This window comes from Mytilus californianus, unplaced genomic scaffold (assembly GCF_021869535.1).
Source record: "Mytilus californianus isolate M0D057914Y unplaced genomic scaffold, xbMytCali1.0.p SCAF_14, whole genome shotgun sequence".
NCBI classification, from domain to species: Eukaryota; Metazoa; Mollusca; class Bivalvia; order Mytilida; family Mytilidae; genus Mytilus; species Mytilus californianus.
This window is the reverse complement of record NW_026262626.1, coordinates 23,353,146-23,381,064: the sequence shown is the minus strand read 5'-3', so window position 1 is coordinate 23,381,064 and position 27,919 is coordinate 23,353,146. Positions and strand designations below refer to the sequence as shown.

Below are 27,919 nucleotides of genomic sequence, written 5' to 3'. Positions count from 1 at the left end.
GACGAAACTATACTGTTAAAATCTTAAATGAAATACAGAATAAACCAAACACAATTATATTCACTTTTTTTTGTTGCTTGTACTGACTGTAGAACAGGGCATATTTTATTACAAATTAGTGAAACACTTCCGTCAGTATAAATATAATCCAAAATATTGTCAAAAACCTAACTTAAGCAATAATAGATTGATAATATTTAAAACACTAACATGATTAAACAGAAAAAATGTTGAGCAAAAAGGTGCTATATGGCAGATAGCACCTTTTTGCTCTAAATTTTTGTCACCTTTGTCAATAGGCAAAAAGGGGCTATCTGCATTGACCTACTTTTATCCTATTTATACTTACTTAATCATTCCAAACTTTTGACAAATTACACACACCAACATTATCTCATATTTGACCAATTTATAGATCATATAAATGACAAACTGATTTTTGATAATTTGATAAACCTTTACACTCGATTTTCTCAAAACTATGAAATATGCAGATAACCCCTTTTTGCTCTGAACCCTCGAACTATAGGTCAACGTACGGCCTTCAACAATGAGTAAAAGCCATACCGCATAGTCAGCTATAAAAGGCCCCGAAATGACAAATGTAAAACGTAAAAACTATTCGCCTGATTTATGTACAAAAAATGAACGAAAAACAAATATGATATACAACAAAAACCGACAACCACTGAATTACATGCTCCTGACTTGGGACAAGCACATACAGAATGTGGCGGGATTAAACTAGTTTGAAGGCGCCAACCCCCCTAACCTGGGATAGTGGTGTAACAGTACAACATGAGAACAAACTATAAAAATCAGTTGAAAAGGGCTTAACTCATCAGATTGATACAAAGCAGAAACATATCTTAACAAAAACACAGACCGGACGTGGCAGGGTAAGTATATATCCCCACAACAAAAAGACACTAAGTACAGATCTGAGAGTACTTGCAGTTACTGACAACTAGTTCAAAGCCATTAACAACTAATAAAAAAATTATGCCTCTAAGACTAAAATATCAATCAGTACACATCCAACATCCATTAACAGTCAGAGAAAGACATGACCTTATGCAATGCCAAGATACTAACATGCTTTAAGTGGGTGGTTAAAAAATTACAATCAATTTTGAAAAAGGGTTCCCATTTATTATCTGAATAATAAAAAAAAATTTGTTACAAACAATCAAAAGAGAGAGAAAATGTGTGTTACTGAGAAAGAATATCTATGAGAGGTAGGACACATAAGGCCGTGACAAACAATACATGCATGTGCATTTGCTAACATGCTAACAAAAATTCAGTCGGTAAAGGTATGTAAATAATTCTAATGTACTTTGTCATATCCGCTAATAACATTACACATTGTATCCGCCAAATTTGTTTTCTTTAGGTAGCAATACACAGTTAGAAGTTTAGTTTCGCATTATGGCCATGTGAATTTTTTAAATATGAAAGTTTTTGTACAATAAAATTGATTTTTAGATAATTGAAGAATAATATAGCATTCTTAGTGGGTTTATATGAACATTTAGATTGTTTTTAGCATGTTTTATAGGCCATTTTTCTGTTTGACAGTCCGTATTTTCCTATCCGTACCGCCCATAGGTCCATAAATTGTTAAATCAACAAAGATTTGACGCTCGATCTTTTCAATTCAATTTTATGGAAAAACAAGCAGAAATGCATATGATTTTTTTGGACCTCTTGATAGATATATGTCTATGGTTTCAGGAAAGGTATCACTGTAATTGATTGAAATTTTCCTTTGGACCAAATTTTGGAGACTTTTGTGACATGTTCACCCCCCTTTTTTGCAATATTTTGTATCAAATAAATGCAGATTGTTGCCATGGTTACACCAAGAAGATATTATATTTCACCATTATAACCATTAGAAATCAAATCTATGGAAGATTCTCTTTCTTTAAATATACACATGCATAACACAAATATTAAGCCTTATTTGTTAGAAAGGAAGGGAAAGAAGGTGTTTAAAAATTATGAGTGTCAATTTCAAGTTTTTTTTCTAACTGTGTATTGCTACCTTAGATTCTCCAATAGCCGGCACCATGGTTAATGGTTAATACTTAAATAGGAGGGTCTTGATTGCCTATACAGAATAGAGAATAATGGACCAAGAGTACAGAAAAATGGTCAAACAAAAAATAAAGAATAGAGAATAATGCGTGACGATAATAGTATACCTACCACACCTGTGTGACCAGGTGAAAACATAAACAATATTGGTTAACTTTGTAGCATTCTTCATTAAGATCATAAGTTGACAGTTAACAAAGCCAAATTACTTTAATAAACCACATTTGCTAAATGACAGTGTGCAAATTACAGTGCACATCTAAGATCACTAAACGTATTTTGTTCTGACAGAACCATTAATTGCTTTGATCACAATCACGGTCATTTTCATCTGTAGAAGTTATTTCTAAAAGATTTCCATCACTTATTTCAAGACTACCACATTCACTTTCTTCACAACTGCCACCTTGTTCGGTATCACTAGAGTGATCATCCTGTTGTTGGGTGTTAAGGTCACCTGTGAAGTGGTCACATAGTGTGCGGTTATGATCTACGTCATCGTCTCAAAATCGAAGTTTGTAAGGTAATAGTGGATGCATGCTCGGCCATGGTACATTAGGTCTTTCAAATGAAGCTTTACACATTCGATCAACGTCATGCTCTAAGATTCCATAAACTGCTCGACGTATTGTAAGGAAAACCGAGCGGTCGGGCCTTAGTGTTAAACTATAAATGTTTATCCCTTAGTGTGTTGCTATAAGAATGTTCTTGTAAGAATGCATAATTATATATATGAAATAAAAGTTATGACGGGAGACCCTTCTTTGGTAGCGTGGTACCCTGGTTTCGTGGTACTCTGGTTTCTTTCCACACCCTGGTTAGGTTGGTTACTCTGGTAAGGTGAAGACTTGGATAAAAAAAAGGGGTGTATCTGGAAATATGTTTTTGGCCTGTGGAAGTGTTTGTGTGTTTTGTATGTAACTCTCCGTATTTGTGTTTGTAGGAATAACAGACTCGTTAAATAAAAATCAACTTATATTAACTTTAAGATGCATTAATTATCAACAATACAGATAAATATTAAATAACTTAACTATATCATAATCTTATAGATAAATATATTATTAACCTTCTATCGTGAAATAAAGAAAATGGATAGCGGAAAAATATACCCAGAAAGTTTACTATTATAGTTGGGTAATCGGCAAATGGTAAATCAAATTCAATGCCAAAAGATAAAGTTTAACTTAATAAGTTATTTCCGTGTGTAACTCGTAAAGGAATTAACAAACCAAAATATGTACGGACCTATTCTCCTCAGACATGGTTATCTGTCGTCTGCTTGGTAACTGGTTCTACCGACTTGGTCTGGTAACTGGTACTTAATTTTATTATAACGCTTGGAATTAGCGAAAGTTACTTGCCCAGGGTAAAATATGAGCTGAAGACTTAGTGAATGTTCCGCTGTATTTATACTTAGGTAAACCAATTACCGAATTGGTTTACCATTTACCATTTTGGTTTACCATTAACCATTTAGGAAAATACCTAAATTACCAAAACCGGAACTGGTGATTACCAAAATTATGTTCGGGGTGTTTGGTAAAACGTTTGTGTACTTCAATTGAAATGAACAAAAGAGAGGTGTTCCGAATATAAAAACAAAGGCAAGAATAATAAAAGTTTAACAGTTAACCATGTTTGAACTGGGATTTTCACACATGAGCATGCAAAATAAAGGTAAATTCAGCAACAACTGAAAGCATAATTATCCATACTTTACACAATAACTACATAACAACAAAAGTAATGTATCGATACCATTAAAGCAATATCAATACACAAATTTGGGGGGGGGGGGACAAGTTTCCTTAAAGGGAACCGACAATCGCAGTTGACTTATAAATTCATGAACGGCGCTACTTATATCCCCTTGATGAGACATACGCGAAAATCCGTAAAATCCTATACAACTTTAATAGATGGACGCCAATTTTGTTACACTTTCCCCACCTTTGAAAAATAATGTTTGTCCTCAAACATAGTTTACATAAGTATTCATTGAATATTAGAAAAATAAAGGTTCAACATCAATAATATGAAATATTTTTGTAACATACATATACAACAATATATAACAATATCTATATATATTACAGTCTTTGAAATGTTCATTGTTCATAATTTACGGGGCTTCAAGCAAAGCCTGATATCCCAGTCTTTTCAGATCTTTTATTACCGCTAAAAGTTCATAGAGCACCAATATATCTTCTTTGCAAGACGAATGTTCCTTAATCGCAACTAATTCTGTGTATTTTAACGAATGTTTATATAACACCAACATATCCTCTTCGCAAGACGAATATTCTTTAATACATTGTTTTCCGTGTATTTTAACGAATGTTTATATAACACCAACATATCTTCTTCGCAAGACGAATGTTCCTAAAAACAAGTTACATATTTAAACCGGTTAAACAATCATGAAATGAACACAATATCAATATAAAGTTAAAGTCCACCCCCTACATCCATTAAATATATACACAATAACACTATAATCTAAACCCAACCCCCATTAATGATAAAGGCACCAAATTAATTTTTAAACAAGTTCATAATTTCTACAAATTTTAGATACTTCTGGTAATTTGCCAAATCCATAATCTCACACTGTGTTTCGGCGTCCTTTTTTTCCGTTTCTTTCGGGTTGCTGGGATCAGGTACCAGGGAAGTAGTACAGGTATACTTACTTCCATCTGGTAACTGAAAACTGGCTGAAAAAGTAGGTGTTGGAGAAATAGGTGCGGTAACTGGTAGAGCCGATGTGGTGGTTGGTGGATTGGACTCGGAATTCCTAGGTCGGGTTGATGATGAACAGGTAAAATAAGTTGGTATTTCCGGTGAGATCGGACACATCAAATATTCGGAGGTCAAATCTCTTGGTTTGAGACTGACAGGTGTAAGAATGGTGTTATTATTAGCATCTCCCTTTTCATTCAGCTGTTCCTGTATTAAAACCTTACGGGGAGGTGGGAAATCTAGGTTAATACCACTTTCCTGGCAAGCATTATAAAGGAAATCAACTCATTACCATTTATATCAGTTGGTTCATATAAGGAAATCGGAGTTGGTGATCTCAATGGTGACAACGGATATTTTTCTGAATTTACCATGGGTGCTGTGATGTATTGGGCATGCTGTTCTGACATGTGATTTCTCAGCATGTACCTTCTACTTTCTGGACATGTGAAAATACACCCATCAGTATTACATTTCAATCTGGGCCCATGGCGATCAGAATGGTGTCTTTTCAGCTGACTGATAAGGTCGTAGCTTTGGTCACACTTGGGGCAGTCATAGGTTTTCTTTTTCTCACTGAAAAGCGAAAAGCAATAATTAATTTGGGATAAAATATAATATCATTCAACCTTCATTAACAAATATATGGTTTGAGTCTGTCATGGTGAATAACTTTAGGTTTGGATTGTGGTGTTTGCTTTATTACATAGACGAGGTCCGAAATGATTTCTACTATTTGGTAGGGCCCAACCCATGGGTTTTGTAATTTTGGACACAGTCCCTTTTTCCGTGTGGTATCGTGTAACCAAACCAGTGCACCCACCGAATATTGTGTTTTATTTATTTTAATGTTATAGTTCCTTTTCTGTCGGTCACGGGCACCCTCCATTTTCTTGGAGGCTACCGTATGGATTCGATCGAGTCTGTTTATCAGCTTTGCTACATAATCTGAATGTGTGCTTGGTGTCACATGGGGTGGTAGACCTAAAAGTAGATCAATTGGTAATTCTGCTTCACGACCGAACATCATCATGCTCGGAGTTTGACCAGTACTGTCATGTTCAGACGTGCGGTATGCTAGCCTCACCATTGGCAATACTTCGTCCCAGTTTTTCTGGTCACGAGAAACAACTTTACTTAGCATATCTTCTACAGTACGATTAAATCGCTCAACAAGACCATCACTTTGGGGGTGTAAAGCAGTAGTGAAAGTCTTGTCAATGCGAAAAGCATCACAGATTTCTTTAAACAGTTGTGAGGTGAACTGAGCACCACGGTCAGTGTGAATTTGTCTTGGAATTCCGTACCGAGAAATAAATTCAGCAATGAATACTCTACATATGGTATGGGCCTGGATATCAGGTATGGGGTACGCTTCTATCCAGCGCGTAAAATAATCCGACACTATAAGTATAAATTTATTTCCTTGTCGAGACTGGGGTAAGGGACCAAGTAGGTCCATACCTATGCGTTCCATAGGTGCACCAACAGCATATTGACCAAGGCCACCTCTAGCGTTCCTAGCAGGTCGTTTGCGGGATTGGCAAACCAAACACTTTTGACACCACAGATTAACATCTCTAGAAATATCAGGCCAATATACTCTGCTTTTGGTGCGAGCCAGAGTCCTACTGACTCCGAGGTGACCAGATCCTGGATCATTGTGCAACATTTGGAGCACTTCATCTCTCCATATTTTAGGTATAAGTAACCGTTTTATTATCTTATTTGAATCTACATCAAGGTAATTTATGTAAAGAACACCGTTGTTTATTATTAACTGTTTCCATTTTGTCCTTAAAATTTTTACACTTGTGTTATGAACTAAAACTTCGGACCACTCAGGTTGGCCAGAATTTGTTTCCAACCATTTCATTATAATATTTAAATCTTTGTCTGCTAATTGTGCCTCTCTGATTTCTTTTTCAGATCTGGGAGACAACCAGTAATCTACTGGTTCCTGGAAACTGGTACTTGGTACTTCATTACACTGGATAGCTCTGATGTATTGTTCTTGATATTCCTTATCTTTGGTTTCTTGGCGAAAACAATGATTGCATGGGAAACATTGGCGTGAAAGTCCGTCAGCGTTTCCATGCTGTTTCCCTGGGCGATGTTCAATTTTGTAGTTATAAGTTTCAAGCACTTCTATCCACCTAGCCATTTGACCCTCTGGATTTTTAAATTTACAGAGCCAATTAAGGGCTCCATGGTCTGTACGGACTTTGAAACAAGTACCATACAAATAATGATGGAAGTGTTTGACACTTTCTACAACTGCAAGCAGTTCTCGTCTAGTAACACAATAGTTGCGTTCTTGTTTATTGAGAGAACGACTATAATATGCAACAGGTTTTTCAATGCCATCATATACTTGGGAAAGAACGGCTCCTATACCATATCCACTGGCATCGGTGTCTAAGATAAAAGGTCTGTTCATACAGGGGTAAACTAATATAGGAGTTTGTGTTAACTTTTCTTTTAATGTTTGAAAAGAGGTTTCACAGTCCTCTGTCCAAAGGAATTTGGCGGTTTTTTCAGTTAATTTATTCAAAGGTCTGGCAATGTCGGAAAAAGAAGGAATAAATCTACGGTAGTAGGAACATGTTCCTAAAAAACTTCTGACATCATGGACATTTTTTAATGGTGGCCAATTTTTAACACATTCAATTTTCCGTGGGTCGGTAGAAACTCCCTCCTCAGAAACTATGTGTCCTAAGAACTTAACCTTTTTCTGAAAAAGGTTACATTTGTTTGGTGATATTTTGAGACCAGCATTGGATATTCTTTCCAAGACTGTATCCAGTCTTTGGATATGGGAATCAAAATCTTTAGCAAACACGATTATATCATCAATATACAAGATACAGGTTTTCCAATGTAAACCTCTTAAAACAGTTTCCATTAACCTTTCGAAAGTTGCAACGGCATTACATAAGCCAAAACTCATAACTTTAAATTGGTATAATCCTTCGTGGCTGGTAAAGGCAGTTTTTTCCTTGTCAATGGGGTCCATCTCGACCTGATAATATCCAGAGCTTAGGTCCATACTACTGAACCAAGAGGAGCCCCCCAGGGCGTCAAGGGAGTCATTTATTAATGGTAGTGGGTAACAATCCCGTTTTGTTACTTGATTAATTTTTCTGTAATCAATGCACAGTCTCGTGGACTGGTCAGGCTTGGTGACCAACACAATAGGTGAGGCATATGGTCCATTAGATGGTTCAATGATTCCGTCATCAAGTAAGCGTTTTATTTCTTTGGATGCAACTTCTCGTTTGGCCATAGGTAGACGCCTGGGTTGCATCTTAAAAGGTGGTGTATCCCCAGTATCAATCTTGTGTTTAACAATATCAGTTCTACCTAAATCTGATTTACACCTGGAAAAGGCAGTTTTGTATTTTGATAAAAGTTTAAAAACCTTGACTTGTTGTTCTTTTTCTAAGTGTGAAATGGACCTCTCATATAAGTTTTGTAAATATTCAGGAAGAACATCTTCTTGGTTGCTTTTTTGATACAGTGTATCCCTAGCATTTAATTGTTTAGACAGTACATTTATTTCTATTGTATCACTGTTGATTAATTCACATTGACCAATAATTGCTTCCCTATATAACTGAACTGGTTGTTCACTAAGATTGATAATGCGGACAGGTAAGTACTGCTGACTAGGATTTACCACTGCCTTGGCAATAAGACAGCCATTTTCGGTGAGAAAAGGGCCTGCCGGTTCAATTAACCCAGTTACTTTATGTGGTGTACCCTGTAATATTGTTCCCTGGACAATCATTTCACAAGTGGGTGGAATTTCTACATCTTCAACAGACGAAATTTTAACAAGAGTGCACACGCTGAAATGTCTCGCCTTCTTTACTAATCATTGATATTATGTTGATAGTCCTAAATATAAAGCTTTATTACAACTGTCACATAAACTTAACATTAACCAAGTAAACTAAACATTGACCAATGAACCATGAAAATGAGGTCAAGGTCAGATGAACCATGCTAGGCAGGCATGTACAGCTAACAATTCTTCCATAAAACAAATATAGTTGACCTATTGCTTATAGTTTAAGAAAAACAGACCAAAACACAAAAACTTAACACTGAGCAATGAACCTTGAAAATGAGGTCAAGGTCAAATAAAACCTGCGTGACTGCCAAATAGATCATAAAATATTTCCATACACCAAATATAGTTGAACTATTGCATATAGTATTAGAAAAAAAGACCAAAACTCAAAAAACTTAACTTTGACCACTGAACCATGAAAATGAGGTCATGGTCAGATGACACCTGGCCGCTAGACATGTACACCTTACAATCATCCATACACCAAATAAAGTAGACCTATGGCATACAGTATAAGAAAAACAGACCAAAACACAAAAACTTAACTATAACCACTGAACCATGAAAATGAGGTCAAGGTCAGATGACACCTGCCAGTTGGACATGTACACCTTACAGTCCTTCCATACACCGAATATACAAGACCTATTGCTTATAGTATCTGAGATATGGACTTGACCACCAAAACTTAACCTTGTTCACTGATCCATAAAATGAGGTCGAGGTCAAGTGAAAACTGTCTGACGGGCATGAGGACCTTGCAAGGTACGCACATACCAAATATAGTTGAACTATTGCATATAGTATTAGAAAAAAAGACCAAAACTCAAAAACTTAACTTTGACCACTGAACCATGAAAATGAGGTCAAGGTCAGATGACACCTGCCCGCTAGACATGTACACCTTACAATCATTCCATACACCAAATAAAGTAGACCTATGGCATACAGTATAAGAAAAACAGACCAAAACACAAAAACTTAACTATAACCACTGAACCATGAAAATGAGGTCAAGGTCAGATGACACCTGCCAGTTGGACATGTACACCTTACAGTCCTTCCATACACTGAATATACAAGACCTATTGCTTATAGTATCTGAGATATGGACTTGACCACCAAAACTTAACCTTGTTCACTGATCCATAAAATGAGGTCGAGGTCAAGTGAAAACTGTCTGACGGGCATGAGGACCTTGCAAGGTACGCACATACCAAATATAGTTGAACTATTGCATATAGTATTAGAAAAAAAGACCAAAACTCAAAAACTTAACTTTGACCACTGAACCATGAAAATGAGGTCAAGGTCAGATGACACCTGCCCGCTAGACATGTACACCTTACAATCATTCCATACACCAAATAAAGTAGACCTATGGCATACAGTATAAGAAAAACAGACCAAAACACAAAAACTTAACTATAACCACTGAACCATGAAAATGAGGTCAAGGTCAGATGACACCTGCCAGTTGGACATGTACACCTTACAGTCCTTCCATACACCGAATATACAAGATCTATTGCTTATAGTATCTGAGATATGGACTTGACCACCAAAACTTAACCTTGTTCACTGATCCATGAAATGAGGTTGAGGTCAAGTGAAAACTGTCTGACGGGCATGAGGACCTTGCAAGGTACGCACATACCAAATATAGTTATCCTATTACTTATAATAAGAGAGAATCTAACATTACAAAAAATCTGAACTTTTTTTTCAAGTAGTCACTGAACCATGAAAATGAGGTCAAGGACATTGGACATGTGACTGACGGAAACTTCGTAACATGAGGCATCCATATACAAAGTATGAAGCATCCAGACCTTCCACCTTCTAAAATATAAAGCTTTTAAGAAGTTAGCTAACACCGCCGCCGCCGCCGCCGCCGCCGTAGCCGCCGCCGCCGCCGCCGGATCGCTATCCCTATGTCGAGCTTTCTGCGACAAAAGTCGCAGGCTCGACAAAAATAGAATTTAAACAATGTTCTCTTTGACAGGTAATAAATTGTCCGTCAATTTCTACGGTTCTCCTTCCCATATCTAATATACAACTATTTTTATATAAAAAATCAAATCCAATTATCATTGGTATATCTATGTCTGCAACAATGAGACGGTGATAAACAATTTTTTTATTCAGCTGTACTGGAAATACAGCAGTCCCCATCGGCATAACTACACTTCCATTAGCCATGCGTAAACCATTACATGCATTGGATAGCTCTGGCTTTACACTCTTGGACATGGTATTATACATGGATGAGTTAAGGACACTTACAGTGGACCCGGTATCAATCAAACAATTTAATTTCATGTCAAAAACACTGGCAATTACATATAAGCTATCAGAACTGGTTGATTTTATCTGACTCAATTTCTCAAAATTTTTGGACTCTTCAAAATCATAATTAGTCTCAGCTAAAACTTGGTCCTCAGTTTCAGCCACTAATAGTTTCCCCGACCAGTCATTTGGTCTGCCACTTTTCTTGGAAATGAGGTGTTAGGTCTGTTACCTTCAAACCGTTGGGATCGGTTATTCAATAGGGGACATTCCCTTTTAAAATGACCGGAAACCCCACAATGGTAACAAGAAAAAGTTTTCTTATTTTTTTCATCATTTTCTATTTTTGCAAGACGACCTGAAATGTCATCAACTTGTTCAGACAAATAAATTTCCCTATTTAAATCAAAATTATCATTTACAGCACGTACTGGCTTAGTGCCGTGTTTACGTCTGCCATTTTGGAATGCTTCATATTCAAGAGCTACTTGAATGGCGTTATCAATATTTTTTGCTTTGGCCTGGAAGATAGCCCATTCCATGTCAGCATCATTTAAGGAATCAATAAAACAATCTCGTGCTAAATGTTCCCTAACCTCCATTGGAGCTGATGGATACGCCAATCTTACTAGACGTTTTATGTCTTGGCCTAACACAGGTATTTGTTCTGTGCGTCCGCGTATTTTACTTTTCATTTGCGCCCTGTACATTTCTGCTTGGTTTTCTGGTTGAAAACGAGAAGCTAAGGCGGCTGTCAGTTGGATAAAATTGGTCCGCATCTCTGGTCTTAAATCAGTTAAAATACTTTGGGCGGTACCTCTTAAGCTAGTAGCTAGTTCTAAAGCTTTCTCTATGTCAGACCATTTGTTAATTGCTGCAATTAATTCAAACTGAACTAAATAGTCTTCCCAATTACCCTCCCCATCATAAAGTGCTGGTTTCTTTTTGTGGTATTTTGTATTTTGTAAGTTTATATCATAATCACGCTCATAATTTGGTTCATTGCTAATGCCAGCATAATTTATATTACTGGTCATTTCATCAGTTCGGTGTTCATGGTCGGTCCCGTTAACCCCCACTCTGAATCGTCCGCGGGACGTCAAAGGTAATGCTTGGTACGTTGCCCCCTGATTATGGGGTACGCCCCGGTACAAAGTCCTAGGTAAATCTCCCGAATCCCATCTACCCCGTCGGGCATCGGATTCACAAGACGTCGCGACTCGTCTTGTATTCCCGGAGTCTCCCTCAGCAGAACCCCCTGCTTTCTGACTCCAAAACCCATACCTAGACCCTCTGGCAGCATGGTCCAAAAGAGTCCTTGACTCTTCACCAAAATTCTGTTTTACCGTATGCGCTGCATTTTTTTCCAAATGCACAACCGTTGCCCTATTTGAAACTTCCGGGTTTTTCGCTTGGTCAATGGCCACTTTCCTTGATGGTGATAGATCCCCTGACAATGGCCTATTGTCAGCATGATGTATACCATCCTTTTCGTATCTATTCGTATTCTCTTGTGAGGGCCATTGATCTTGGTTCACTCTTATGCCTATCTCTCCGGTCGGCGTCAGATCATGGAAAATTTCACAGGACCGAGATCGGGGGAGCACTGGTCTACCCTGGGCAGTTAACCTAGGTGTTTCAAATTGATTTTCCGTGCTATCCATTTTATTTATTTTTATTTATGTCTTATCTTAAATATAATTACACTTATTTAAAGAATATAAAAATGTAGGTACGTGCCTCCGCTGCCACCACTGTAACGAAAACCGAGCGGTCGGGCCTTAGTGTTAAACTATAAATGTTTATCCCTTAGTGTGTTGCTATAAGAATGTTCTTGTAAGAATGCATAATTATATATATGAAATAAAAGTTATGACGGGAGACCCTTCTTTGGTAGCGTGGTACCCTGGTTTCGTGGTACTCTGGTTTCTTTCCACACCCTGGTTAGGTTGGTTACTCTGGTAAGGTGAAGACTTGGATAAAAAAAAGGGGTGTATCTGGAAATATGTTTTTGGCCTGTGGAAGTGTTTGTGTGTTTTGTATGTAACTCTCCGTATTTGTGTTTGTAGGAATAACAGACTCGTTAAATAAAAATCAACTTATATTAACTTTAAGATGCATTAATTATCAACAATACAGATAAATATTAAATAACTTAACTATATCATAATCTTATAGATAAATATATTATTAACCTTCTATCGTGAAATAAAGAAAATGGATAGCGGAAAAATATACCCAGAAAGTTTACTATTATAGTTGGGTAATCGGCAAATGGTAAATCAAATTCAATGCCAAAAGATAAAGTTTAACTTAATAAGTTATTTCCGTGTGTAACTCGTAAAGGAATTGACAAACCAAAATATGTACGGACCTATTCTCCTCAGACATGGTTATCTGTCGTCTGCTTGGTAACTGGTTCTACCGACCTGGTCTGGTAACTGGTACTTAATTTTATTATAACGCTTGGAATTAGCGAAAGTTACTTGCCCAGGGTAAAATATGAGCTGAAGACTTAGTGAATGTTCCGCTGTATTTATACTTAGGTAAACCAATTACCGAATTGGTTTACCATTTACCATTTTGGTTTACCATTTACCATTTAGGAAAATACCTAAATTACCAAAACCGGAACTGGTGATTACCAAAATTATGTTCGGGGTGTTTGGTAAAACGTTTGTGTACTTCAATTGAAATGAACAAAAGAGAGGTGTTCCGAATATAAAAACAAAGGCAAGAATAATAAAAGTTTAACAGTTAACCATGTTTGAACTGGGATTTTCACACATGAGCATGCAAAATAAAGGTAAATTCAGCAACAACTGAAAGCATAATTATCCATACTTTACACAATAACTACATAACAACAAAAGTAATGTATCGATACCATTAAAGCAATATCAATACACAAATTTGGGGGGGGGGGGGGGGGTAGACAAGTTTCCTTAAAGGGAACCGACAATCGCAGTTGACTTATAAATTCATGAAAGGCGCTACTTATATCCCCTTGATGAGACATACGCGAAAATCCGTAAAATCCTATACAACTTTAATAGATGGACGCCAATTTTGTTACAGTATCATATCGTCTCCAAAATAATCACAGACTAAATTTCTTAGTTCATCTTCTCCAGATCTCAAATATATTTTCCATTCTGTACGCTTTATTTGTGTTTTCACTTTGCTATTTTTCATTTTAGTCGGAACTATCTCGTGTCTTGGAACCTTAGTTTTAGCCTTTCCCGGTAAAGGTTTCTCAAACTTGTTATACGTAACATTCAAATCTGATATTTGATAATTTTTCAAAATTAGTTTTTTTTGTTTAATGGTTGCTTTTTCTTGTAACGTTCTATCACAATCCTGGATTTTGCTAAGACAATACTGTACGTCAATATTCCCGATTTTTATTGACTTTGTCCTTTGCTGTTCAACTTTGCTTTTGTACTTTGTACGAATATCATTGTTTTCTTTCTTTTTCCTCTTTTGTTGTGTATTGCTAGGTTTATTGAAATTTGTTATTTGTATTCCCTGATCACCCGGATCCAAAAGTATAAGTATATCTTTCAGTTTTCTAATTTGGCGGCCATCTTTCAAATTTTGAAGACTTTTAGCTACTTGAAATGCCGTATCATTGAAAACATCTGATAAAATCTCAATGCGTAATTGCCCTTCTCTTTCTGAAAGCAATATTATGTCAAAACTATCGCCATCAGTTTCGTTCTCTATTAATATTTTCCGTATAGCAGATGGAGAATACAGATCATTTTTCCAGCTGAAAAGAATACATGTATCTCTTTCCTGCAATGGAGCGTCTGACATAAATGTAACAGATTCAAGAATTGCTGCATGTCCATCAAAAACAAATTTCTTTTTACTATGTGACTTTATTTCGACACTTAATCCGTGATAAAATGGTCCCTGAAAAAAGCCAAACATTGGCTATTAATAAGTATGAAAAATTAAGAAAACTACATTTTATTTTATTAATCGTTTATTTTATATCATTCTATTCACTGCTACCTTGCATTTTAAAAGTCCTGTGCTGCTACAGGGTTGGGATTGGGAGAGTCTTTTTCTATATTCTTTTATACATGTCTCATGTTTTCTATTCGATCCTAATTTCCCACATTTTTGTCTTTCCTGTAAACCTCAAAATAGGTGTCAGGGGCAGAACAGGGTTCAAGCTAAGAGAGTTGTAGTGGTCCGTTATTGTAAAATTGAGAAAATGTTTGTTGATAATTATACGTCAAAAATACATTTGTTTCCCAATCGAAGGAGTCCCTCCTTAATCCGCAAATATGTGCCAATAGGACACTATGCCCTACAGACAATATCACATTTTCATGTTTAGTGAACCTCGAATTCATGGTTAAAACTCTTATTTGAAATATATTTTGAAAAGTTTGTATCATATTGAACATGCAAATTGTATGATTACAAATTCATGGAGAACATCACGAAAACATAAACATGATTAATAAACTTGAAATCTTTGTCAAAACCTTAAAGTGGAAATATTGTGATATATCCGCATTTTAAGTGATATATGTACTAAGTTTTAAATTTTCAAAAAAATAATTAAATTCTTGAAATATCTTAAACTAACACTTTAACTGGGCACTTGATGGAATGATTTACGGCCGAACAGATGGATGGATCCACTGAACGTAACGGTTAAAAAACCCAATAAAAACAAAAAAACGATAACCATACAAGGGGGGTACCTGTTACATATGCATATACCATTAACACTTATTTGCTTACCACCTTCAACATATGTCAATTTTTCCAGACATTTAGATTCGCCTAACTACCTTCATTTTATTTCATTATGTACTTCTGGCATTTATAACATCTTTTCAATTAATATTCATGTAGTATGTATATAAAGCTAATTTTCATAAACTGCGGTTAAAGGATAGAAAAAGGTGGCTGTGCAATGCTAGGTGGTGTACCTGGAGAAATGAGAGGACAAATACGGTATCCAGGCCCAATTGGGATGGTAGTAAAATCAAAACATATGTTAAATGTTCTGTCACCTTTTGAATAGAATCGCGCATTAATACACATAATGCAACTTGCAGTAGAAACCATAATGGCGTAAATACAAAATTCATGGTACGTAGTTGTTTTAAACCATAGTTAACTAAACCACAAATAAATTAAGCCAAGCCAATCAAATGTGTTCAGTAAACTCGTGTCACTGCTGTTGCATTTGTCACACAATCAACGCCAAATGGCCAAGTCGAAATTCTTTCGATGCTACAGTTAGGGATTCAGAAATTTCTCATGACGAACATGTCTTTCTTATGAATATAACACCCGAGTTGTTTTCAGCAAAAACTTTAAGATGTGCACCATAACTAAAAAGAATTACAAATTTACATCTGAAAATTCGTTGTCTTGTACTTTCAAGAAGTTTTAATATAGACGAAAAAATATTTAGAAATAGCTAGCAATGCGTTACGGTATACTTTGTTTTATGTATTACTTATTTATATAGCATATCCGTTAGTACTTTTGTAAGAACAACCTTACCTCATATTCTGGGTTACCTACAACGAGATGACAATATGTAAGCTGTGACGATTATGAGAGTTTATATTTCATGGGCCATATATTGGAGAGCAGCGTAATCTTTCGGCTTATATATATATTGGATTCAATCTGATCATATCGAAATCAATAAATTCCTTGCTATCAATATTCAATTATCTATAACCCTTTTTAATATTAGAAAGAAGCTACTTCTCAGGTATATGTGTTATTACATAAATATATGATTGTTGCTCTATTAAAACAAGCCCGATTTTATAAGTTTTTATGCTGAAGTAAATCTATACAAATCATATGAACGAACAGATGAAGTAATCCTTTTCTATAATAGAAAAAAATCTATATGTCTCAGGTATATATCTTATTAAATGCATGTAAATGATGTTTTCTTATCTCAACACGCACGATTTTATAAGCTTTAAAACAATTTCCAGCAGCAAAAAATCGACTAATCAGTTTTCAAAAACATCCATGTCCTTCTTCCTTATACAAAACGTCTCCAAGCAGGCATATGCACCGAAAATGATTTTAATGGATAGTATATAGCAGGTTCCACTGGTCCGTACCAAGTTGCACACAAACGACGGACGTGAAAATGAAAAAAAAGTTACATACCTTCGATTAAAGAATAATCTCCTCTGTGTGTAAAGTCTGACCATTGATCATACATCTTTAAGAATTCATAATTTAAATTATCTAGAAAAGGTGAAAAAATTACAATGAAGAATAATATACAATTAAGACTTGAATTCCTCAAACTCTAAATTAGAACATTTTTAAATTCCCATGTCACTATGCCTTGCTCAAGCTATCACATTTCCAGGTTCAGTGAACTGCAGAACATTGGCTTGATTTGGTATAGATATTTTGAAAAGCTTACATCCTAATGCATATGTGTACTAAATTTCAAGTTTATATTACGATATCTTCTTTAAGAATGCTTTAAACCAAATCGATTGGCTGGTTTCCTGACGAAGGCAGATGGATCTCGCTTCGTATTCCTAATTCCTCCACCAATTCAAATGGAACGCCATGATAAAGCCAATGTAGCTGAAAGTGGTGCTAAAGCACCACTAGTCAAAAGTATAAACCAAAAGTAAACTAAACCAAATTAAACTTAACATAGTGCTGTAGTTTACTGTGCTATTGATACTTGGTTCGATCCCAAATTTGTACAACGACAATTTTTCCAAAGAAATAAAGCTTGTTCTATATTTGTTTTGTTATATACACATGCTTTATATGCATACAAATATCATACCTGTATTTGTCTGACATGATTTGTTAGAAGATTGTGAAGCTGGTTTTTGGTTGGAATCTCTATTTTCATTATATTTCTTGAAACAGCTGGAAAAAACATTTCTTTCATAGATATAGCTCAAATGTACAACATGCGAGAAAAGGTCACAAAATGAAACTCCTCCCAGCATTAAGCTATGGCTAATTAGTTTATAATTTGGCAAGGGAAACTTCAAAAGATATTTAGACCAAAAACATAATCAAAACTGGACATTGGCACCATATGGTAAAGGTTCTTAGAAATCAGCAAATTATTATACCTTGTTATAGGGTTTGAGAAGAGTTGTTGATCCCAAATGGGAGACAATAAATAAAGCAATGACACAATCCATGATTTGCTAACGACTACGTTAACCAAAAATAATTCCGGTAATAGATAGAAACAAAACAAAACTAGAGGCTCTAAAGAGCCTGTGTCGCTCACCTTGGTCTATGTGCATATTAAACAAAGGACACAGATGGATTCATGACAAAATTGTGTTTTGGTGATGGTGATGTGTTTGTACATCTTAATTTACTGAACATTTTTCCTGCTTACAATTATCTCTATCTATAATTAACTTGGCCCAGTAGTTTCAGAGGAGAAGATTTTTGTAAAAGATTACTAAGATTTACAAAAAAATGGTTAAAAATTGACTATAAAGGGCAATAACTCCTAAAGGGGTCAACTGACAATTTCGGTCATGTTGACTTATTTGTAGATCTTACTCTGCCGACATTTATTGTTTTTTACAGTTTATCTCTATCTATAATAATATTCAAGATAATAACCAAAAACAGCAAAATTTCCTTAAAATTACCAATTCAGGGGCAGCAACCCAATAACGGGTATTCCGATTCATCTGAAAATTTCAGGGCAGATAGATCTTGACATGAATAACAATTTTACTTCATGTCAGATTTGCTTTAAATGCTTTGGTTTTTGAGTTAAAAGCCAAAAACTGAATTTTACCCCTATGTTCTATTTTTAGCCGTGGCGGCCATCTTGGTTGGTTGACCAGGTCACGCCACACATTTTCAAAACTAGATAACCAAATGATGATTGTGGCCAAGTTTGGTTTAATTTGGCCCAGTTGTTTCAGAGGAGAAGATTTTTGTAAAAGATTACTAAGATTTACGAAAAATGGTTAAAAATTGACTATAAAGGGCAATTACTCCTAAAGGGGTCAACTGACCATTTCGGTTATATTGACTTATTTGTAAATCTTACTTTGCTGAACATTATTGCTGTTTACAGTTTATCTCTATCTATAATAATATTCAAGATAATAACCAAAAACAGCAAAATTTCCTTAAAATTACCAATTCAGTGGCAGCAACCCAATAACGGGTATTCCGATTCATCTGAAAATTTCAGGGCAGATAGATCTTGACCTGATAAACAATTTTACTTCATGTCAGATTTGCTTTAAATGCTTTGGTTTTTGAGTTAAAAGCCAAAAACTGAATTTTACCCCTATGTTCTATTTTTAGCCGTGGCGGCCATCTTGGTTGGTTGACCAGGTCACGTCACACATTTTTAAAACTAGATAACCAAATGATGATTGTGGCCAAGTTTGGTTTAATTTGGCCACGGAGTTTCAGAGGAGAAGATTTTTGTAAAAGATTACTAAGATTTACGAAAAATTGTTAAAAATTGACTATAAAGGGCAATAACTCCTAAAGGGGTCAACTGACCATTTCAGTCATGTTGACTTATTTGTTAATCTTACTTTGCTGAACATTATTGCTGTTTACAGTTTATCTCTATCTATAATAATATTCAAGATAATAACCAAAAACAGCAAAATTTCCTTAAAATTACCAATTCAGGGGCAGCAACCCAACAACAGGTTGTTCGATTCATCTGAAAATTTCAGGGCAGATAGATCTTGACCTGATGAACAATTTTACCCCATGTCAGATTTGCTCTTAATGCTTTGGTTTTTGAGTTATAAGCTAAAAACTGCATTTTACCCCTATGTTCTATTTTTAGCCGTGGCGGCCATCTTGGTTGGTTGACCGGGTCACGCCACACATTTTTAAAACTAGATACCCCAATGATGATTGTGGCCAAGTTTGGTTAAATTTGGCCCAGTAGTTTCAGAGGAGAAGATTTTTGTAAAAGTTTACGGACGACGGACGACGGACGACGGACGCAGGACGACGGACGACGGACGCAAAGTGATGAGAAAAGCTCACTTGACCTTTCAGGTCAGGTGAGCTAAAAAAAGGAGCTAGATGTACAATGGCATTACATAATTCTAATGAAGGTGTAAGGAGGAGAGGGGATACAAATAAGAACTGATATATGCGGATATGGCAGAGTTCATTTTTGCTAAAATAATCTCCCAAAAAAATTTTCGTCAGACGTACTACCTATCACTATTTACCACCGCGTCAAAAAACGAGGGATATAATAATCATTCTATAAATATATGCAACTGTAGTTAAGGTGGTACCCAACACCTTGACTAATATTAATTTGGCTCGTTTAATTTTCATAAAATTTTGACAAAATGTTTACTTTGACCCTTTGACAAAAATTTAAAAAAATCTAAAAATTTGAACCAACCACTTTATCAGAAAAATTTCATTGGTTATATAGCAGTTTGACAAACACTGATTTTGATCATTGAGAAGCTTAATATTTCCTTAACAATACAACGTAATTAAAACGTTTCGCTGATTTTTACAGAGTTATCTGCCTGTAGTGTTAGGTACCACCTTAACCGATGTTTATATCTCCTAAATCGATTAACAGGTTAAACAAAGTAACAAACAAAAACAGAGGGAATCGCATGAACTGCAAAAGGAGCGAGACCTGGTGCGTCGACAGGGCAAGCGTCTCCTGCTATACCAGCCATGCTAATCCCCGATCAGTCATCAAAATGTTACAATCCGGAATGGGAAACAATCGATAAAATGGTGACTGTAAAGGTTATGTAGTGTCGATTTTAGTGGCAGTGGTTCTTCGTTGTAACTCTATTGGAGCAGTTTTTGTGTAAGGAGCATACCCCTGCTTACGAAATCCTTATAATGTGAACTATAACAAAGCCTTTCATTCTTATTGCTTTTATTTTTTGCTTTATTGCATACTTTTTAAAAGATGAATCCATCTTTCAGAGTTCGCTGTGGTGAACTATTTTTTGTGTATCTATTTAAAAGGCATGCATCATTGACTGATTATGAGTCACATAAATAGATGGAAATGTAATAAATGTAAGGAAAATAATTTTTTTTTCTATGTAGAAAATAAAAATACGTACACGTATCATAAGCAAAAAACGCCTTGAATTCCGTTCGATTCTCTGTTTTAATTAAATATTCCAGCAGAGCATTAACCGGCAGATTAATCTTAACTTTTGATCTGCCTTCACCATCTGTGAAAATATATATACAAGTATTAAAATGAATACGGTGTCTTTATAATGTTCATGTAACATCCGAGTGCTATTGAAATTGACAACTAAAGAAACAACTTGAACATTACCTGCTCATTGATAAAATCATATATATTCTAAATCCTAGAAAAGCTATCAAGTGAAATTCAAAGTGCAGACGGCAATTTGATCACACAGATCAAATACTAAGAATAAATGTTTATACAAGTATTTGAAATCTAAATACGATACAACGGTAGTAGGATCAATTGTGCTGAGTGGACCAAATCTTACAACTAACTTATTGACAGAATGAAGATAGATGCCTTATGTATAACTAATATAAAGTAATTGAAATGAAATCAAGATAACAATATGTAATATATCACCAAACTACAACATGCAATACCTTGTACATAGAAAAGAGCAATTGACCGTCCAGGAAATGTTAGGTATGTGGCACCTGCACTAAACAGTTGTTTTTCACTTGTTCCGTTGATTGAAGGCGTTGGGTTTGTCAGTTTTTTAAGGACTTCCCCTTTTTGAATTTGCCTTGAAGTTCTTTATTTTTGTTATACTTTTTTTATTTTTAGCTCCATTCTTCTACACTACTATAGGATTACAAATTTTTACTAGAAGTTATTTATGTGTAAACTGAGCCAATGAACTCATAAAGATATAACTTTGTAAAGTTTGTGAGTCAGTGGCCCAGCTTACACATCAATAACTGTTTGGAGAAAAGTATTTTATGCTAATAAATCTCAACTCATACATTTTTGTTCTTTGTTTCGTCCAATTTGACTTTTCTTGGAATCCCACGATTCTAATCGATGTGCTTATTGTGTGTGAATATATCACAGTGAGATCACTAAAGACACACTAAAGTATCTAAAGATAAGCTAATCATTTGAGAAGTATAAATGAATTATTACATTACATATAAGAACAAGAAGATGTGGTATGTATGATTGCCAATGAGACAACTATCCACCAAAGTTCAAATAAAGTGGATGTAAGCAATTATAGGCAACCGTGCGGCCTTCAACAATGAGAAAAACCCATACCATATAAATGCTATAAAAGGCACCGACTTGAAAAATATGAAACAATTCAATAGAGAAAACTAACTGCCTGATTTATAACAAAACAATTTACGAAAAACAATTCAGACAGACATGAACCAACGACAACCACTGAACAACAGGCTCCTGACTCTGGACAGGCACATACAGAATGTGGCGGGGTTAAACATGTTTGTGAGAGCTCAACCCTCCCCCTGACCTGGGACAGTGGTGTAACAGCACAACATAAGAACAAACTATAAAAATCAGTTGAAAAAGGCTTAACTCATCAGATCGACATAGAGCAGAAAAACATCAAACAAAAATTAATGTATGTTTCATGAGAATCCGTATTTTTGATTTGCTGACAACAATCGAGAGGCATTTCAAAATTAGATTCTATTTCCTAATAAAATTTAACTTTCCTGGCAGCACGTGCTTCCCGATACAATGTCACAACAATGCATAGGAAAACATACAAAAATTTGTATAACTGGTTGTTTCACGATTGTAGCACAAAAATGGAATTATCAGAATTGAATGCATCTTTTTGTAATTTTACAGGGTTGTGCGACCGATCTTTATACTAATGTGATTCGGTCAAGGCTTGAATCCCCATTCAAATTACAAAGAAAGAATTCAATTCTTAAATAAAAGAAGATGTGGGGTAAATTCAAGGAGGCAACAACCAAACGACTAAAATTACCAAAAGACATGTAAAGGGCATCATACAGTCATCAAAACAGACAAGTATCCATAGATATGTCATGCGCTAGTTCTCCATCATCATGATCATGTTTCTTTGTTGTGAGATTGTGATTTTTTCACATTTGCTATACATGGATCCAATTTTGCGTGTTTACGCGTTGGTCCGGAAAAATAAAAAGGTGAGGCATGCCACAAACGCCAATAGTTTTTTTTTTTTACATTAGCCAGCTCCCTAAATAAACGATCTCATTTTGACTTTGCTTTTAAATTATGTGCCGTCTTTTATTTCTTTGTCTTTACAGTAAGTTATCATGCATGTTGGTAGCTGCACTATATTATATTATATATTATATCATGTATATGAGTGTTTTTGTATCTTATTTACTTTATTACAAATGGTACATTTTTTACCTGTACCCTGGAGATGTGTCATTCGTTGCGTCCTTTGTTCATTCGACAGAATAATGTTATTGTATTGGTGCGGTATAGTTTTACGTCTTAATCTTTAGTTATGTATTACCTGTATATGCGAGAAAACCTATGTTATCTCCTTCTTGAATTATTTCGATGTCTGTATGTACAAAGATTTTTGTAGATACAAGTAATCCCCATAGCTTCTGATAAAAAGATTTTGAAATGACTGGACCTAAAATAAAGTTATTGAAATGATAAATACCAGTAAAGTTATCTTTGTATTGAAAAAAAATTAAATATTCATGACCCGAAACCCTTCAAATGAATTTATACGGATTCTGCTGTAGAAGAAACTTTTTATTCACTTTTACTATATTTACTGATATCGATACCAACAGTTAAAATTCATAAATAGATGTTTCAAGTATATAACGTCTGTTTCTATATGACTGTGTCATGATTAGTAACGTAAAATAATATTGATCAATTTTAAGTTATATCACTTTAAACTGATACTATCCAATGCGCTGTTTTTAATAATGAAAATCTTACTTTGAGCTGAGATAGATCCATTTTCTGGCTTCATTTTGGTGAAACGTCTGTCTTCTGCAATCGGTAAATTAAATGTAGAAGTTAAGATACATTTGGAAGAAACGAAAACAAAAATGGACCCCCCCCTCCCCCTAAAAAATAAATAAAATAATAATACATAATATGTAATTCAATTTGTTGTTTGAAGGAAAATAACAATTAAAATCAAAGCATTCTCTATGAAAATTTGAAAACAAATACGTATGTCAGTAAAAGCATCTCTAAAATACAATTTGAAGAATAGATTATATATATCCAAAGGAACTAACGGACAGTTGACTGTTCTGTATTAATTGTGCTTGTATAGCCGGGTAAAATGGCGTTTCGGCTAAATGGAAATCAAGAAGGAATATTTCGCTCCTTAAACTTTTATTTTAGCAGTCCGGCAAGACCGAACAACAAACTCCAAACCAAATGTAAAGTAACATACAAACAATAACAATATATATAAGCACAAGCAATTAAAGGATTAAGAAGATTAACATATGCCAAATAGAAATAACAATAGATTAGAAGAGTAATTAATGTCCGACACGTATAAGTAAATTATTGTCTAAACTGTTACAGAGAATGTATAATTAAATGAATAGAGTAAATGAATTTAAGTCCTTTGTCCAAGATTATGACACATAATCCGTGTAAAACACTTATGCCTAAATTTACGACAAAGTTCAGAATAATAAAATAAATGCAAAACAAGAATATACATTAAAACAATTGAATTCATAAAATGTTGTTTAAAACTAATTTCATTGCACAGTCCAAATTGTCCGGTCATATATTCCCGCGGCCCTTGAAGACACGACCCGGGTCTTACTGTTCATCTAAAATTGTTCCGAAAGTTTCTTCTGTGATTGTGCCGTCCTCTGTAACGATAGTTTTGGTTTGGATGATTATCTTCTCTTGTATTATTTCGAAAATTGTCCAATTCGTCTTCTAGTTTAGTGATTCGATCCCGCATATGTTCTTTGTCGCGTTGTAATTGGTATTGCTGGTCGATTGCTTCACATCTTTGATCGTAAATCCGAAAATTAGCTTCTTCAAGATCAGTAATGCGTTCCCGTAATTTTTCCATATCTTTTTTATCATCTGCACCTTGTTTTTGAAGTTTTTCTAGATTGCTAACAACACTGGTATGCTTTTGATTTAACTCTTTAAACTTCTTCTCATAGTGTACACTTTTGATTTTAAATTTTACTCTCTCTGAATTCACTCGGTCGTGCCTGAGTCTAACGTTATCTATAAATTCCTTGTCATATTCTAAGGTTGGAAAGAAGTCCATCAGTTCTATAGTATTGAGTTCCGCACAAGGAAATATTGACATAGCTTTCTGTTCTTTGAATTTTATCATTCTTTCTGCGTCACGACGTAACTTGGATTTCGATTTAACCTTAACAACTTTCACGTCCGGTTGTCTGTGAAAATTACACATTCTGGCGTAATGTCCAAAACTTCTGCACTTATAACAAAATGACGTTTTTGCTATACATTGTCTAAAATGAAATTGATTGTTCACAGTCTTTCCACAAAACTTACATAGGTAGTTGTCCATATGTTGAAAATTTCTTGTCTGAAAGGTAGTTCCATGATCAGACATCTGGTATCTCCAGTCTCAGCCAAAATTTCTGGTTCTCCGCGTATCCATTTTTCTGTTTGCTGGGGGGTCAGCTTCACAGGTACAGTAAGGTATCCGAAAGATGCGTTGCCCGGATGTTCTTACACCAGATATAGCCGGGTAAAATGGCGTTTCGGCTAAATGGAAATCAAGAAGGAATATTTCGCTCCTTAAACTTTTATTTTAGCAGTCCGGCAAGACCGAACAACAAACTCCAAACCAAATGTAAAGTAACATACAAACAATAACAATATATATAAGCACAAGCAATTAAAGGATTAAGATGATTAACATATGCCAAATAGAAATAACAATAGATTAGAAGAGTAATTAATGTCCGACACGTATAAGTAAATTATTGTCTAAACTGTTACAGAGAATGTATAATTAAATGAATAGAGTAAATGAATTTAAATCCTTTGTCCAAGATTATGACACATAATCCGTGTAAAACACTTATGCCTAAATTTACGACAAAGTTCAGAATAATAAAATAAATGCAAAACAAGAATATACATTAAAACAATTGAATTCATAAAATGTTGTTTAAAACTAATTTCATTGCACAGTCCAAATTGTCCGGTCATACTTGACACAATACATTTTATGTGATGTATACAGGTATTGCTATGGACACTGCTAAATGGTGGAATCATTCCCTATTATCTTGGAAACTGTCAGAAATATAAAGACAAAAAGTCTTTTAAATGGAGTGTTAAAAGTTCTAGCTACTTTTGAGCCTCATTAGGTGCCGTCAATCAAACCAGTTCTAAAATTTGTTAATATTGATAGCATATCAACATACGTGTAATATAAGTAGATAAAAGTCAAACCACAATCAGTTTCAAATATTCAAATAAAATCCAAATATGTCAAAGACCAGCTTTTTATTTAACATTACGATTATTTTTATCACCATTTGATTATTGTCAACGTTTAAAACTAAACGATAAATATTGCATAAAACTAAACAAAATATTGAGGAGTCAACAGAGGGCGACCAATTACGAATATCGCTCAGGACACAGAATTCCAAAAAAAGGATTATCTATGACCGTGCTATTTTTATTTGCATCAATATTATACCTGGCGGCAAATACATTACACATTCATTACTCATCACATGTTAAATGAGAAAGTTGTTAAACGTGTCCAGTGTTTTAACATGGGTGACAGCAATTGTTCTCTCCAGTGTTCGTTTTCAACATAAACATGGTTATTTATGCTAATTATTTAAACATCGACGAAGGGAACATTTTTTGGAATTTAACTGAAGCAGAAAAGGTTGAAATCTGTTAGAATAGATAAAGTATATTCGTTTAAATCATATTTCAAAGTACGAAATGTTAATCAAAATAATTTTGCATAGGCGTTTAAAGAAATATAAATAGGTATACTTCAGTTGTTCGTCATGGACTATGACTATAACTATTTCGTAGATATATATAATACAATTTTAAACCTTAATAAATATTGTACTGTACATTATAAATGTATTGGCAATTTATCAGATGAGTAATTACTAATCTGTATTTTTACCTGATATGATTTTGAACACTTATATACAATGCAATTATTGGTGCAATGTTGCAATAAAAATATGGTTTTAAATCTTATTTCTAACATTATATGGACAATTAGTGTATACGATTATGAATCCCGTCTGAGTAGTGACGTTTAAATAGTATCAAGAGTATAGTCTTACCAATTTACTGTAAAAGGTAGTCATGTGAATATATTTAGTCGAAATACACTCATGGACCACACTCAAGTGAACCAGCTCGAACTTGTGATCAAGTTCATCAAATAAACCATCACAAATGAAGTACTTTGATAATGAATGGATATATATATCAATTGGAAAATTTTGCATGATGCAGTATTAAGGAAGATAAAAATACTAGTATTAAACCTCCCGGACTACCTCTTTTTTGTAAGATGAACACAGTTATTTTAAAGAGAACTTACAACAAAAGTGTTCTGGGAAAACCAACCAAAAATAAAAATGCGGGAAGGTCACCCCAGTCGACAAGTATAAGCGGAACAGTCTATAATGGCAACATCCGTCTGGACAAACATATTTTTAAACATTGTAAATCAATTGCAACATACTGTACAGAAACATACAAGTATCTCGTTTACAATATTTAATTTAAAGTAATGTGTAGTTCCCTCTATTTTCATACGGGAAGAACGAATTGATTAAATTCTATATTGAATGAAGAAAATCAGCCAATTCATTTCACCTACCTTGAGTTGATATCGTCCATACTCCGGAAATACGTTTTAAATTATAAATGGTGGGTTAAAGAACGTAGCTATT

The 27,919-nt window shown here is 34.7% G+C and overlaps 1 protein-coding gene across 3 annotated transcripts; it reads right to left on the bottom strand.

Annotated features, from left to right (window-relative positions):
• Positions 1–13,930: 13,930 nt before the first annotated feature.
• LOC127724428 (uncharacterized) lies at positions 13,931–27,914 on the bottom strand. 3 transcript variants are annotated; one of them, XM_052231391.1, is made up of 9 exons: positions 27,847–27,874; positions 26,683–26,866; positions 23,943–23,996; positions 23,497–23,622; positions 21,094–21,207; positions 17,808–17,893; positions 17,162–17,242; positions 16,529–16,545; positions 13,931–14,908 (listed from the first exon to the last, which is right to left on the bottom strand). In XM_052231391.1, the coding sequence occupies exons 7-9, from the start codon at positions 17,214–17,216 to the stop codon at positions 14,063–14,065; spliced, it is 918 nt and encodes a 305-aa protein (XP_052087351.1). In that variant the 5' UTR covers positions 17,217–17,242; positions 17,808–17,893; positions 21,094–21,207; positions 23,497–23,622; positions 23,943–23,996; positions 26,683–26,866; positions 27,847–27,874; the 3' UTR covers positions 13,931–14,062. The 3 variants fall into 3 exon arrangements, with proteins under 3 accessions (XP_052087351.1, XP_052087350.1, XP_052087352.1); XM_052231390.1 differs by lacking the exon at positions 26,683–26,866 and having other exon boundaries at positions 27,847–27,914; XM_052231392.1 differs by lacking the exons at positions 23,497–23,622; positions 23,943–23,996; positions 26,683–26,866 and having other exon boundaries at positions 27,847–27,891.
• Between the last annotated feature and the right edge of the window lie 5 nt (positions 27,915–27,919).

Excerpts from the sequence above, each read along its gene's own strand:
- LOC127724428 (XM_052231390.1), bottom strand. The coding sequence starts at position 17,216 with ATGTATGATCAATGGTCAGACTTTACACACAGAGGAGATTATTCTTTA.